This window comes from Coregonus lavaretus (genome assembly GCF_964263955.1).
Source record: "Coregonus lavaretus genome assembly, chromosome: 1".
NCBI classification, from domain to species: Eukaryota; Metazoa; Chordata; class Actinopteri; order Salmoniformes; family Salmonidae; genus Coregonus; species Coregonus lavaretus.
This window is the reverse complement of record NC_139988.1, coordinates 29,494,857-29,507,754: the sequence shown is the minus strand read 5'-3', so window position 1 is coordinate 29,507,754 and position 12,898 is coordinate 29,494,857. Positions and strand designations below refer to the sequence as shown.

General features: G+C 44.3%; 1 protein-coding gene across 1 annotated transcript in view; it reads left to right on the top strand.

Annotated features, from left to right (window-relative positions):
* The window catches only part of stox1 (storkhead box 1), a 37,061-nt gene extending 30,144 nt beyond the window's left edge, over window positions 1–6,917 (top strand). The window contains exons 2-4 of the mRNA XM_084161027.1: window positions 1,885–2,037; window positions 2,316–5,169; window positions 6,130–6,917. Of these exons, the coding sequence (XP_084017153.1) occupies window positions 1,885–2,037; window positions 2,316–5,169; window positions 6,130–6,283 (3,161 nt within the window). The 3' untranslated portion in view covers window positions 6,284–6,917. The remainder of the gene's footprint in view (window positions 1–1,884; window positions 2,038–2,315; window positions 5,170–6,129) is intronic.
* Window positions 6,918–12,898: the final 5,981 nt, after the last annotated feature.

Genomic DNA, 12,898 nt, shown 5'->3' with positions numbered 1-12,898 from the left:
CATTTAACAGCTCAGGGTGGGAAAGCACTAAAGTGGCCATCCCAGATTGAGTTAACCTCTTATAATGTAACCTATAGTTAAATATTAAGAACTGTTGTAGTAGCCACTAGGCAGTGTGTACATATAACCACTCGAGCAAGCAAAAGAAAAAACTCCAAACTGTGAACTTGAATCAAGGTGTAACTAAATTGCCTCAAACTCCATTGTATGCCCATAAGCCCAGTCCTGTTAAAGGGATACTTCGGGATTTTGGCAATGAGGCCATTTATCTACTTCCCCAGAGTCAGATGAACTAGTGGATACCATTTTCTCTGCTGCCGCACAGCAAGAGGTGCCAGTGCATCAAGTCTGACACCAACAGGCTCCTGAACAGCTTCTATCCCCAAGCTATATGACTGAAAAATAGCTAACAAAATAGCTACACTGACTGAGTTTACCTTGTATCTTTATTGACCTTTTATTTCAATATTTGCACTGTCTCTATGCACACTCACAGGGCCCTACACACTCACACAAACTGTCACTCCAACACACACACAAACACTCACGCCATCATTTTCTCACTCACACATAATATGCATATACATTTATATTGACTCTACTCTGCTTATCTTACCCTGTTGCCTAGTCCCCTTACCCCTATACATATCTACTACCATCACTCCAGTATCCCTGCACATGTACATATGGTATTGGAACTGACTTTTTAAATATTTCCTGTATATAGTATGCTTACTTACACAATAAAGTAAGTTAAGTATTTCATATTTCCTATTCTTATTTCTCGTGTGTGTTTTTTCTAGTAATTATTGTTGGGTTTTGAGTTTGAAAGAAAGGCATTTCACTGTACTTGTGCATGTGACATTAAAACTTGAAACTATCCCTTTAAGGGGGGATGAGATGGTCTTTATGGTTTTTGTTATCTCTCCCTCTCTCTGAGGTGGCTTCCAGACTGTAGAATCGTGTCATTGGAATGCTGTCAGACAGCCCTCGAGTTGTGTGTGTGTGTGTGTGTGTGTGTGCGCCACAGGAGGTTGGTGGCACCTTAATTGGGGAGGACGGGCTCTTGGTAATGGCTGGAGCGTAAATTAGTGGAATGGTATCAAATACATCACACATGGTTTCCATGTCATTCCATTTCCGCCGTTCCAGCCATTATTATGAGCCGTCCTCCCCTCAGCAGCCTCCACTGGTGAGAGAGAGTGAGTGAGATCGGTCTGAGCTTTGTATGGTTTGCAATGCACAAGAACAAACTGCCTGTAAAATGCTCTCTTTCTCTCCCTCCCTCCCTCTCTCTGTCTCGCTCTCCCTCTCTTTTAAACATACATTTAGTTTAGGTATGTTTCTTGGATCACAAGAAAATTCCCAAAAGTGTGTGGCCGGGTTCTAGCAGCTGAAGACACAGTATGATATAGAGATGATATGTAATAGCCTGGCAGGCAGAACTTGTGGTCACTTCTGTGGGAGTAATTACATTCCATGGTCACTCCCAGCATATATGGAATACCGCAATCCATTCCAGTATTAATGGAATTCCAATGGAAGTCAGCCCTGGTCTACATTACTCACTGGACCACCCGCATTCAAAAATCTCAACTTGGGCGTGACAGGATAATTTTTTACAGGCAAAAGGATCTAGACCACAAAGTAAAAGTTGCAAACATGACAGAAGTAAGTTATTTTGACTGGCAAAAACAGGCTTGATGAAGACCAACTGTGGTCATAACATTGCTACTACATTAAAACTCAACATCAACAGATGTGGGTATCACCCAGATGTATGTGTGTGTTACACCAGTCTAGCTAGGTGTGTGTGTGTTACACTTTTCTAACTACGTGTGTGTGTGTGTTACACCAGTCTAACTACGTGTGTGTGTGTTCCAGGTGACCTGTCCCCAGTGCAGATGTCTCCAGTGCCCCAGTCTCAGTTCATCCCTCTAGCCGAGGTCCTCTGCTGTGTCATCTCTGACATGAACTCCTCCAACATCACCGTCAACCAGGAAGCCCTCATCAGTCACATGACCAAGGCTCACCAAGGTAACATATACAGATGTATGGGGAGAGCTTCAGGGCATATCCTTACATACAGTACATTCAACCACAGGTGCTCCTGCAATAGGGGAATTGTAGTTGGCAAAAAGGGGAGAATGATATCTAGTGTATTAAGTCTAATGCTTAGTCTCAACTGGCAGTTTTCAGCCTGGCTGTACATTAGTTGAGTCCATCTGCAGATATACAGTAACTTTTGTGGGATTTAAAGGAGATAAACTGTATTAACTAATGTGGCTGAACCTCTCTCTCTCTCTCCCTGCCAGGTATGACCATCCCTACTCAGGACATCCTGTACAACGCTCTGGGCTCGTTGATCAAAGAGAGGAAGATCTACCACACAGGAGAGGGCTACTTCATTGTCACTCCTCAGACCTACTTCATCACCAACAGCCTGGTGAGAGAGAAGAGCTGGTGGACCTCAGGGTCTGGAGACAATGAGCTGCCCTCCCCTCCCCCCATCACCTACCTGCTCAGTAATGACACTCTGGAGAGCCACCCACAGTCCCCCCTGGTGACCCACTGCAAGTCCTGCAGCTGCTTTGCCCCTGCCCATAACGTGACCAATGCTGCTACTACGGCCACTATAGGTGCCACGGTTCCTCCATCCGTCCCAGACCAGCACTTGGTTTCTGTTTCTATTAGCGAATGCACAGGGAAGAGCCTGAAGTGGCCTAGAGACCACAAGCCTCAAGTCCAGCACCAGTCGACCTCGACGGCCGCAGACTACCAGATTAGTGAGGTCAGCAAGACCACTACGGCTACCACCACTGCCACTAGCCGTAAGGACAAAGACAAAGATGGCAAGGAGAAACCAGGGAGGAGGTTTGGCCTCAGCCTCTTCAGGAGGAACGGAGGGAAGAAGGAGAAAGTGAAGAAAGAGTACGCCTTGTTCTCAGGTCAGTTCCCTCCAGAGGAGTGGCCGGTGAGGGACGAGGAGGATCTGAACAATCTGCCCAGAGACCTGGAGCACGCCATTATCAGACGCATCAACCCTGAGCTCACTGTTGACAACCTGACACGCCACACTGTACTAATGAAGAAACTGGAGGAGAGAGGAGGGGAGAGAGGGATGGAAACGGAAAGACGAGGGGAAAGAGGGGTGGAAAGGGATAGAGGGTTGCACAAGGGGGACAGGGTAGACGGAGGGGACAAGTGTGTGGACAAGGGCATGTCCACTGAGATCCTAAACCGCTCCAAGCCCAGACACCACCACTCCTCTCGGGCCGGACTAGGAGCAGGGGCTGGGGGCAGGCGATCTACCTCCAAGGCCTCTCGCAGTAAGAGGAGGGCCCATTCCTCCAAGGAGAAACGGAGAGACAGGCAGAAGACTAAGGCCCCAGTGTGTGTGGATGTGGACCCAGACAGGGATGACCTGGTCTCCTCTTGCCTCAGACCAGAGGTCCCTATTGATGAACCAGACCACAGAGAGGAGCCAGGAGCGGTGGAGGGGAAAAGCCTCTATAAGAAACGCATTGACAACCCCTTTGATGGTCAACCACCTGGGAAAGATACAGCCACAACCCAGACTGTGGCACCTACCATGACCCACAAAGAACAGAGGAGGAGAGAGGGAAAGGAAGTGAAAGAGGGAAAGACTTCAGGGGGAGGGAGGAGAGAAGTAGCGGGACACCGCTCCAAATCCTGGGACCCGCACAAAGCGAAAGCAACTGCTGCTGACACACAGCATGCTGGGAAGTCTCGTACAGCCGAGGACAGGTCATGTGACCGTCTCCACGAGAGGGGGTTCACCACCGAACCCCTCCTCCTGGCCCTCTCTGACACCAAACCACCCAGAGAATTACCGTTAGACTACAGCTCGTCCTACCCCCAGAGCAGCACACTAAGGATTGACGACAAGGTTAGATATCAGAGGGAGGGAAAGAACAGAGGGAGGAAGAGCAAGGAGGGAGGGAAGGAGAAGGAAGGAAAGCATAGGACGACACAGCAAGTAGAATATGGCAGTACAACGGACCATAGACACCCAGCAGTAACAAGCCAAACCCTGGATTCTGATGCCAACCTCCCTAGTACCCATCCCTATAACTCAGTCCCTGCCCACCTGTACGACCAGGCCATGCCTTGGCCAAAGCCTGCTGTGCATCGCAGGCACTCCTTCAAACACACAGACACACAGGGAGACCTAACCCACAGGCCTGACCTGCTCTCCTCTCACCAACAGGCCTGCAGTACCACCCCCAAACAGCATGGGCTGGTACACAGCAGTGGTGGCAGTAGAGAGCACAGGAGTCCAGGGCATGGGCAGAGGGACAGTGATGGGTTAGTAGTGGAGAGGAATGGCATTATGATAGAGAGTGATGAGTTTATAGAAGATGATCACAGGCTTTACCAGAGAGCAGAGGAAGAAGATGAGGATGCCTGTAGTTCTCTGTATCTGAGTGAGGAGGGAGTCATTGACAACAGAGAGGTCTATCAAACACGCATGTCTCGCTATCATGACTCTCAATCCCTCTACCATGATCCTAAGACCATATACCAAGACACTATCACCCACTACCACGACCAACCTAACTCCCCTTACCACGAGCCCCAACCCCACTGCCCCAACCCCCATTCCCTCCAAGGAGACTGGAACAGCACTTATCCGGAGGAACACTCTTCCACCATCCACCAAGACCCCCCTCTGTCCCCCCACAGCCAGGAAGAGGAGAGGTGGGTCAGGGTGAGCGGCTCTAACCTTAACCACCGCAGCCACCCATCCCCAGGTACCCACAGCGATCCCATCCCCAGACGAGGAGATCCAATCCCGGGGGAGCGAAGGCAGGACTCCATCCTCTCCCTGAAAGCTCTAGAGGGTTTGGCGCCTCCTGAGGCGGCAGACAGCAGCATCTTTGACTACTGCCAGACCAGTGAGGTGGAGTCGGATGCTGAGACCCTCCATAAATCAGCAGACGAGGGGGACAGGGAGTCGTCTCACTGGGGGTGCGGAGTAGAGGAGGAGGAAGAAAAGGGTGGCTTTGAGACCCTGGGGGAGAGAGGAGGCCCTCAGACCTCAAGCGCCAGTATGGTCATGCCCAGTGGAACTGGACGGGGAGAGATAATGGGGGAGGCGGGGGAGAGTCAGAGCAACATGGGAGACAGCGGGATAGACTCGCCACGGTGAGTTTCTTTCTCTGTATTAAAATGTTGATGATCATCGTAACTTTTTTTTATGGATTGCAGTTATACCACTTTTCACAAAAGGTCTCATTATATTTTGTGGAGTGATTGTGACAATTTGTCACTAGCAAGGTATTATTAAATGACCATGATATTCATCAGCATTAGTCTATTTTACAAAAGACAAAGGACTATGCCCCAGGAATGGCCTTCATTTGTAGTGTAATCTCAGTAGAACTCTTCTAGGCAGCAGTACCTATCCTGCTCCCATCCTCTCCTGTGTGAGGTCCCAGTCAACCAGAAAACAGAACAGAGGCACTTGGCCCTTAAATCCCCCGTTTATTTGTCTTCTCGCCTGCGGCCTCGACCCCTATCTCCAGCTGTAACCCTCTCTCTGTGGCTGAGATAGAGGCTACAGAGCCTATAGTGCTGGCCCAGGGAGGGTGGAGGAATGTGGAGATGCAGAAAATAAGCTACGGCAGGGAGTAGTTAGATGACCAATGACCCTGGTCGGTGGTGACTTCTCTCTCTTCCCTTTTCATGTAAATGGTGATAAAGCTGAACAAACACCCCATAGCCAATTACACCAGGCAGTATTTAGACAGAGGGGAATGATTATAGTGATTAATGTAATTACTTTGGAATGGGTACACCCTCATGTTTAAAACAGAGAGAGGGGAAAAGGGAAAATGTTTTTCCATTAACTTTATAAGGACTTGGCTTTTTCCCTTTTGTGGTGAAGAGCAGAGTTTTTTCATCTGGATTTCACAGTATAGTTAGTGTGTGTGGGTGTGTGACTATCAGTGTATTGCATATTGTATTTATATCCAACTGATATGGTTAATCTCCCCAGTCCCAACAGGACCGGTTTGTGTTTGTGTGCACACGCGTGTCCATTTTATAATAATTTATATTTATACTATGCATTTACACCCTGTTCTTCTATGTTACTCCCTACAGGACTCGTGTGAGTCTGGCAACCAACAACACAGTGATTCTGGAGGGTCTAAAGAGGAGAGGTTTCCTACAGAACCTGGAGAAACTGCACTCTAAGAGCTCAGCCATGCGACCACAGAGCTCTCTGCTACAGCTCACACCAGTCATGAACGTATGAGACCATAGGCCCCCTGATGCAGCTCCGTGGGAGGGATCATGAGCTCCCTGATGCAGCTCTGTGAGGGACTATGAGCTCCCTGATGCATCTCCGTGTTAGGGCCCATGAGTCCCCTGATGCAGCTCCCTCTGTTCTACCACCGAAAAGCATGGGAAGTAGGAACACTATGCTATCAGATATGGGGTACACATACCCAGTCTTTATGGACTTACAGCATCTATTTGTTTCACTGCTGTCATAAATCTGCTGTGAACCTCTAACTTTTCCTCATTGTCTAGCCTGGTTATATATCCTGTCCTCCAGGGCTACAGTGTATATTAGCAAGTCATGGGTGCTCAACTCCAGACCTACCCCAGTGGAGGTCTTTGTACAGGTGTATAGTCTATTTTTCCCATTCTGTATATAGCATTTAACAAGAATATCCTGAGAGACGTATTTGGCTGCGTTAAATGCATGATCAATCGATAGGTGGTATGGATGTAAGAGGTTGTACTCTGAGTTACCTTTGTTTTTCACTACATTCAACTTGGCCTGAAATGACAAAATAACTCAGATACAGGTTAAAGATCCAGTACTTCATTTTCATACCTTTCCTTGTCACCATGTGTAACACAAATAAATCTTTATGTACCACAAGCCACCTCCTCACTGAATGTGTCAGATGACATGTGTACACTCACAAGAAAATAAGGTGACACTACTACTACCTACCTTTTCACCTGAAATGACTAGATTTACAAGAGGAATTCCAATGAAAGGCAAAGAAGTTTATTCACATCACTCAGGAAAGGCTGGTACAAACCTGAGCCTGGCAGACAGCTGATAAGCTAAGCCTTGGGTGTTGGTGGAGGCTCCAGTGAAGAGGTGGACATGGAAGACAAACCCCAGCCATGTCATCCGTCTCTGGGGGAGCTAGGGTTAGGAGTGTGGGATGGGTGGAGGAATGGGAGGTGGTTTAGTGTTATCTGAAGGCTAGGTGATTGTGTGTTGACATTTTTGAATAGGCCATTGTAGTAAAGTCCCAACGTTGATCAACTAGGGCTGTTGCGGTGACCATATTACTGCCACACCAGCAGTCATGAGTCATGACCACAGTCAAATTCCATGTGACTGTTGAGTCATGGTAATTTCTTGTTATGCACTCTGGACATGCTTTGGTAGTACAGGTCCTAATGGCCTGGTTCTAAGGGCTCTATTGTCCCTCTAACCACTCTGACATCAATGCAATCGAAACTCACATCAAAACAGTATCATGCTTTTAAAACTCACCTCACTGTGGTAATCAATTTGAAGAAAGAAGTTCAACAGCAGGTTGAAACTGAGTGGAAAACATGGTCATTGTAGATGTTGTTTCAAAGCCTAACACAACGAAATGGACAGCGCTTTCTAAGGTGATGATTAATTAAAAACACCCATACCCATACAATACCTAACCTACCGCATATTATGCATGGAAGAAAAACATCAAACAAAACTGATTTAAGATATCTTTGGTACATAATTGGTGTAATCTATACTCCATAATTAAACACATTTGAGTAATCGCCTTTGAGTGTGGACTGTATTATTATGCGTACTGGATGGACTTAAATTAGGGTTGGACTGAAAACCTACAGGACAGTAGATCTCCAGGAAGAGGGTTGGGCAGCCCTGCCTTATGCTATGCTCCAAGAGTCTGGGAGAGAAGGTATAGCCCTAGGCCCTGGAGATCTACTGTCCTGTAAGTTTTCAGTCCAACCCTCATTTAGCATATCTGATTCAGCTAGTTAAGGTCTTGTTGAGCAGCTAATAAGTAGAATCAGGTGTGTTAAATTAGAGGGTTGGGCAGCCCTGCTCTTGGCGATGCAGTTGGTTTATTGATTGTGCAGGGCGATTTTGAATAGCCTAGTAATTAGGAAGTTTTGATATTTGCATAATTAATTGGGTGACACATTACCTTTAGCTCTACATAATTTCTCACCACCATGCGTTTCCATCTCCTATCTCGCCTTTATTTATGTGTCGAGCGCGCAGAGGGGCTGTCAACAGTTTATTTAAATATGTTTCGTTGTGAAAACATGTTCCCGAACAGATTTCACTTGGTTTCCCAATATGGCAATATGTAACTTTTTTGGCGACCCGACCTAATTCACATAGAAATGTGAGTTATAGACCTATCATTCTACTTGAAAGCAAGTCTAAGAAGCGGTAGCTCTGTGTGCTATTTATATGCTTCCCGATAAGGTTTTTGTTTTTCATCTTTAACTTTCTGATTTTGTACACCAGCTGAAACAATAATATTTTCCCTTACAAAAAAAGAGTGCAGTATGCTGCAAATACTGTGTCCAAAATAACACCATACTGTAATAATAATAATAATAATATGCCATTTAGCAGACGCTTTTATCCAAAGCGACTTACAGTCATGTGTGCATAAATTTTTACTTATGCACTCTGACTGCAATCTTTTTTCGTAAGGGTTTGGTTATGGAAAATATATTTCACTGCGGCTTAGCTGGTACAATGATTATCTACACTATACTATGCTATTTTGTCACAGAAACTGAAATTAGGTGAACTATTAGCGTTTTGGCAACCAGGAAACGGTGGAGCGATTTCTGCATAGTGCAACTTTAAGCACTGGGTAGCTGCAGGAACAGGGTTGGAGAGCCCGTGGCATACAGAGTTTGGGCGGAATATCACCTGTCGCGCAGCAAGAGAATGCTCCTCAAACAGTGGTTGATGCGTGGAGTGAAATAAGTGTTATATTTATTTCTCAGCTGCTCATATTACGCACATGCTCCGCTATAAAACCGAAGTTGCATCATTGAAAAACGGACCCGTGGGAAAGTGAGCGGCCTCCATTCACTATTTGAGTGCATACAGATAACATGTATTTTTCCCCCTGCTCTTGTTCCTGCCCACTTGATTATGGCTCATTCTAAATCGAAACAGATTTTTACATATTAGTAAAGACGAGATGAATTGAGAATAGTCTGATGGGGGAAAATACGATCACTTGATGAGAGAACAGCTGTGCAGCATGAGGCAAGGAACCGAGTGCAAGCTTTTTTTGCTACTTTCTCAAATCATCAATAGCCTATAGTCGCATCATGCAGGCCATATATATTTTGATTCCTAAGACATTATAAGGTTTGTATCATTCACAACTAAAGTTGCCAAATAACTCAATCTTTCATATAGGAGGACCAGCTTTAAATGATCACCTTTATGCTCGACATAGCCACTTCCTATGCGCACTCGTTCCGGAATGGGAAAAATATCCTTAGTCTTTTATTCAGCTTAGTTCAATATATTATTCCTACTATAAAATCATATAATGTAAAATAATGGCATGACTTATAAGCATATGTTTTCAGCTAAACAAACAAGCATACAGCATGGAGCATAGCTAGATAACATACAGTAGGCCAACTCATTCTGTTCTTATGGAATATATTTTCTTCATATCATCATGTTTCTTTAGACCTGACTAAAATAAATAATGGATTTATTGTGAGGGTGTATATTAAATTGATTTATTATACTTTTTTTAATGTAGATGTTGCAAAAGCGCGCATCAGCGGCTTGTATGCATGGAGGCCTGGAGATACTAAATGTGTTTATGTTAATTAGCCTAATGCGTCAATTACCGTGAGACCGGCAGTCTTTTGCATGACAATAACCGGCTGACAAAATATCATGCTGCCACGCCCTAACTACAACTACAAGGGAAGGCTATCATTTTCTTGTATGATTTAGGACTGAATTAAATCTATAACCTATAGCAGAAGTATGGCGGAGGATCCCATGTATTAAAGCTCAATTGAAATTTAAAGGCAATGTTCCAGCATTTGGGGGACTGCATTCAAGGTAAATGCTGCATATTTCAGCCCAATCAGAAATTACCTTTACATTTTAAGGTGGATCTTCTGTGATACAGATTGAATCCAGCTCTTAAAGTGTCTGTCCTGTGTTCCAGATTTCAATGAAATATTTACCACATTTTTTTTACAATATGGATTTAATAATATCCTTCAAAAAATTATAATTAAGGATGTTAAAACGTTTTTCTCTGTGCCCCTTTGCCTGAGGGGAAATAACAGAGGGGTTTGAGCATATATAGGAAAAAAAGCTGATTTGCCAGCTCAGCCAATGAGAGGTGCATACACTTGGTTCTTCAAATGAGCTACAAACTCCAAGCTTGCCATTCTTCAAAAACAGTACGAAAGTACTTCCTACTTCCAGTTGCAAGTCCCATACTGTTTTTGAATGGGCTTCAAGCTTATATTATCGAATTAATGAAAACGCGGTGATATAAGATATCTATAAAATTATATTTGTATTCGTGTACTGATTTGCTTTTATCAAAATATTTATTTTATATTCGACTACGCTGTTTTTTTTTTTTTTTTACTGAACAGTACTTTCTGAAAATGACATAAATTACTTTTTATGTAGACTCGCAAGGTGTTGAAAGTGGGACAAATACATCTGGTGGAAGTTGTAGTTCATTCAGTAGTTCTAATGTAACTTTTCGGCTTCATACTTCTTCTTGGCCATGAAATACATTGAAAACCGGCATATGGTAAATTAATTCACTCGGAAACGCATATACATTGTAATATACAGTACCAGTCAAAAGTTTGGAAACACCTACTCATTCCATGGTTTTTCTTTATTTTTACTATTTTCTACATTGTAGAATAATAGTGAAGACATGAAAACTATGAAATACATATGGAATCATGTAGTAATCAAAAAAGTGTTAAACAAATCAAAATATGTTATATTTGAGATTCTTCAAAGTAGCCATCCTTTGCCTTGATGACAGCTTTGCACACTCTTGGCATTCTCTCAACCAGCTTCACCTGGAATGCTTTTCCAACAGTCTTGAAGGAGTTCCCACATATCCTGAGCACTTGTTGGCTGCTTTTCCTTCACTCTGCGGTCCAACTCATCCCAAACCATCTCAATTGGGTTGATGCCGGGTGATTGTGGGGGCCAGGTCATCTGATGCAGCACTCCATCACTCTCCTTCTTGGTCAAATAGCCCTTACACAGCCTGGAGGTGTGTTGGGTCATTGTCCTGTTGAAAACAAATGATAGTCCCACTAAGCGCAAACCAGATGGGATGGCGTATCGCTGCAGAATGCTGTGGTAGCCATGCTGGTTAAGTGTGCCTTGAATTCCAAATAAATCACAGAAATACATTTCCTTCTTAATACGTTTGAGCCAGTCAGTTGTGTTGTGACAAGGTATGGGTGGTATACAGAAGATAGCCCTATTTGATAAAAGACCAAGTCCTTAGAACAGCTCAAATAAGCAAAGAGAAACGACAGTCCATCATTACTTTAAGACATGAAGGTCAGTCAATCTGGAAAGTTTCAAAAAACGTTGACAGTTTCTTCAAGTGCAGTTGCAAAAACCATCAAGCGCTATGATGAAACTGGCTCTCATGAGGACCGCCACAGGAAAGGAAGAACCAGAGTTACCTCTGCTGCAGAGGATAAGTTAATTAGAGTTACCAGCCTCAGAAATTGGCAATTAACTGCACCTCAGATTGCAGCCCAAATAAATGCTTCACAGAGTTCAAGTAACAGACACATCTCAACATCAACTGTTCAGAGGAGACTGCATGAATCAGGCCTTCATGGTCAAATTGCTGCAAAGAAACCACTACTAAAGGACACCAATAAAAATTAGAGACTTGCTTGGGCCAAGACCAGTGGAAATCTGTCCTTTGGTCTGATGAGTCCAAATATGAGATTTATGGATCCAACCCCTGTGTCTTTGTGAGACGCAGAGTAGGTGAACAGATGATCTACGCATGTGTGGTTCCCACCGTGAAGCATGGAGGAGGAGGTGTGATGGTGTGGGGGTGCTTTGCTGGTGACACTGTCTGTGATTTATTCAGAATTGAAGGCATTCTGCAGCGTTACGCCATCCCATCTGGTTTGCGCTTAGTGGGACTATCATTTGTTTTCAACAGGACAATGACCCAACACACCTCCAGGCTGTGTAAGGGCTATTTGACCAAGAAGGAGAGTGATGGAGTGCTGCATCAGATGACCTGGCCTCCACAATCACCCGGCATCAACCCAATTGAGATGGTTTGGGATGAGTTGGACCGCAGAGTGAAGGAAAAGCAGCCAACAAGTGCTCAGCATATATGGGAACTCCTTCAAGATTGTTGGAAAAGCATTCCAGGTGAAGCTGGTTGAGAGAATGCCAAGAGTGTGCAAAGCTGTCATCAAGGCAAAGGGTGGCTACTTTGAAGAATCTAAAATATATTCTGATTTGTTTAACACCTTTTTGCTTACTACATGATTCCATATGTGTTATTTCATAGTTTTCATGTCTTCACTATTATTCTATAATGTAGAAAATAGTAAAAATAAAGAAAAACCCTTGAATGAGTAGGTGTGTCAACTTTTGACTGGTACTGTATATCTTATATGACCACATTTTCATGAATTTGACGATGGAAAGTTGAAGGCCATTCTTAGCCTACAAAACGAGACAACAGGAAGTACCACTTTCTACTGCCTATAGTCAAATAGTATGGCTGGATTCAGGATTTGGAAACATGATGGAATTACTAGAGCATTTAATTATAATAGCAATAAATGCAGA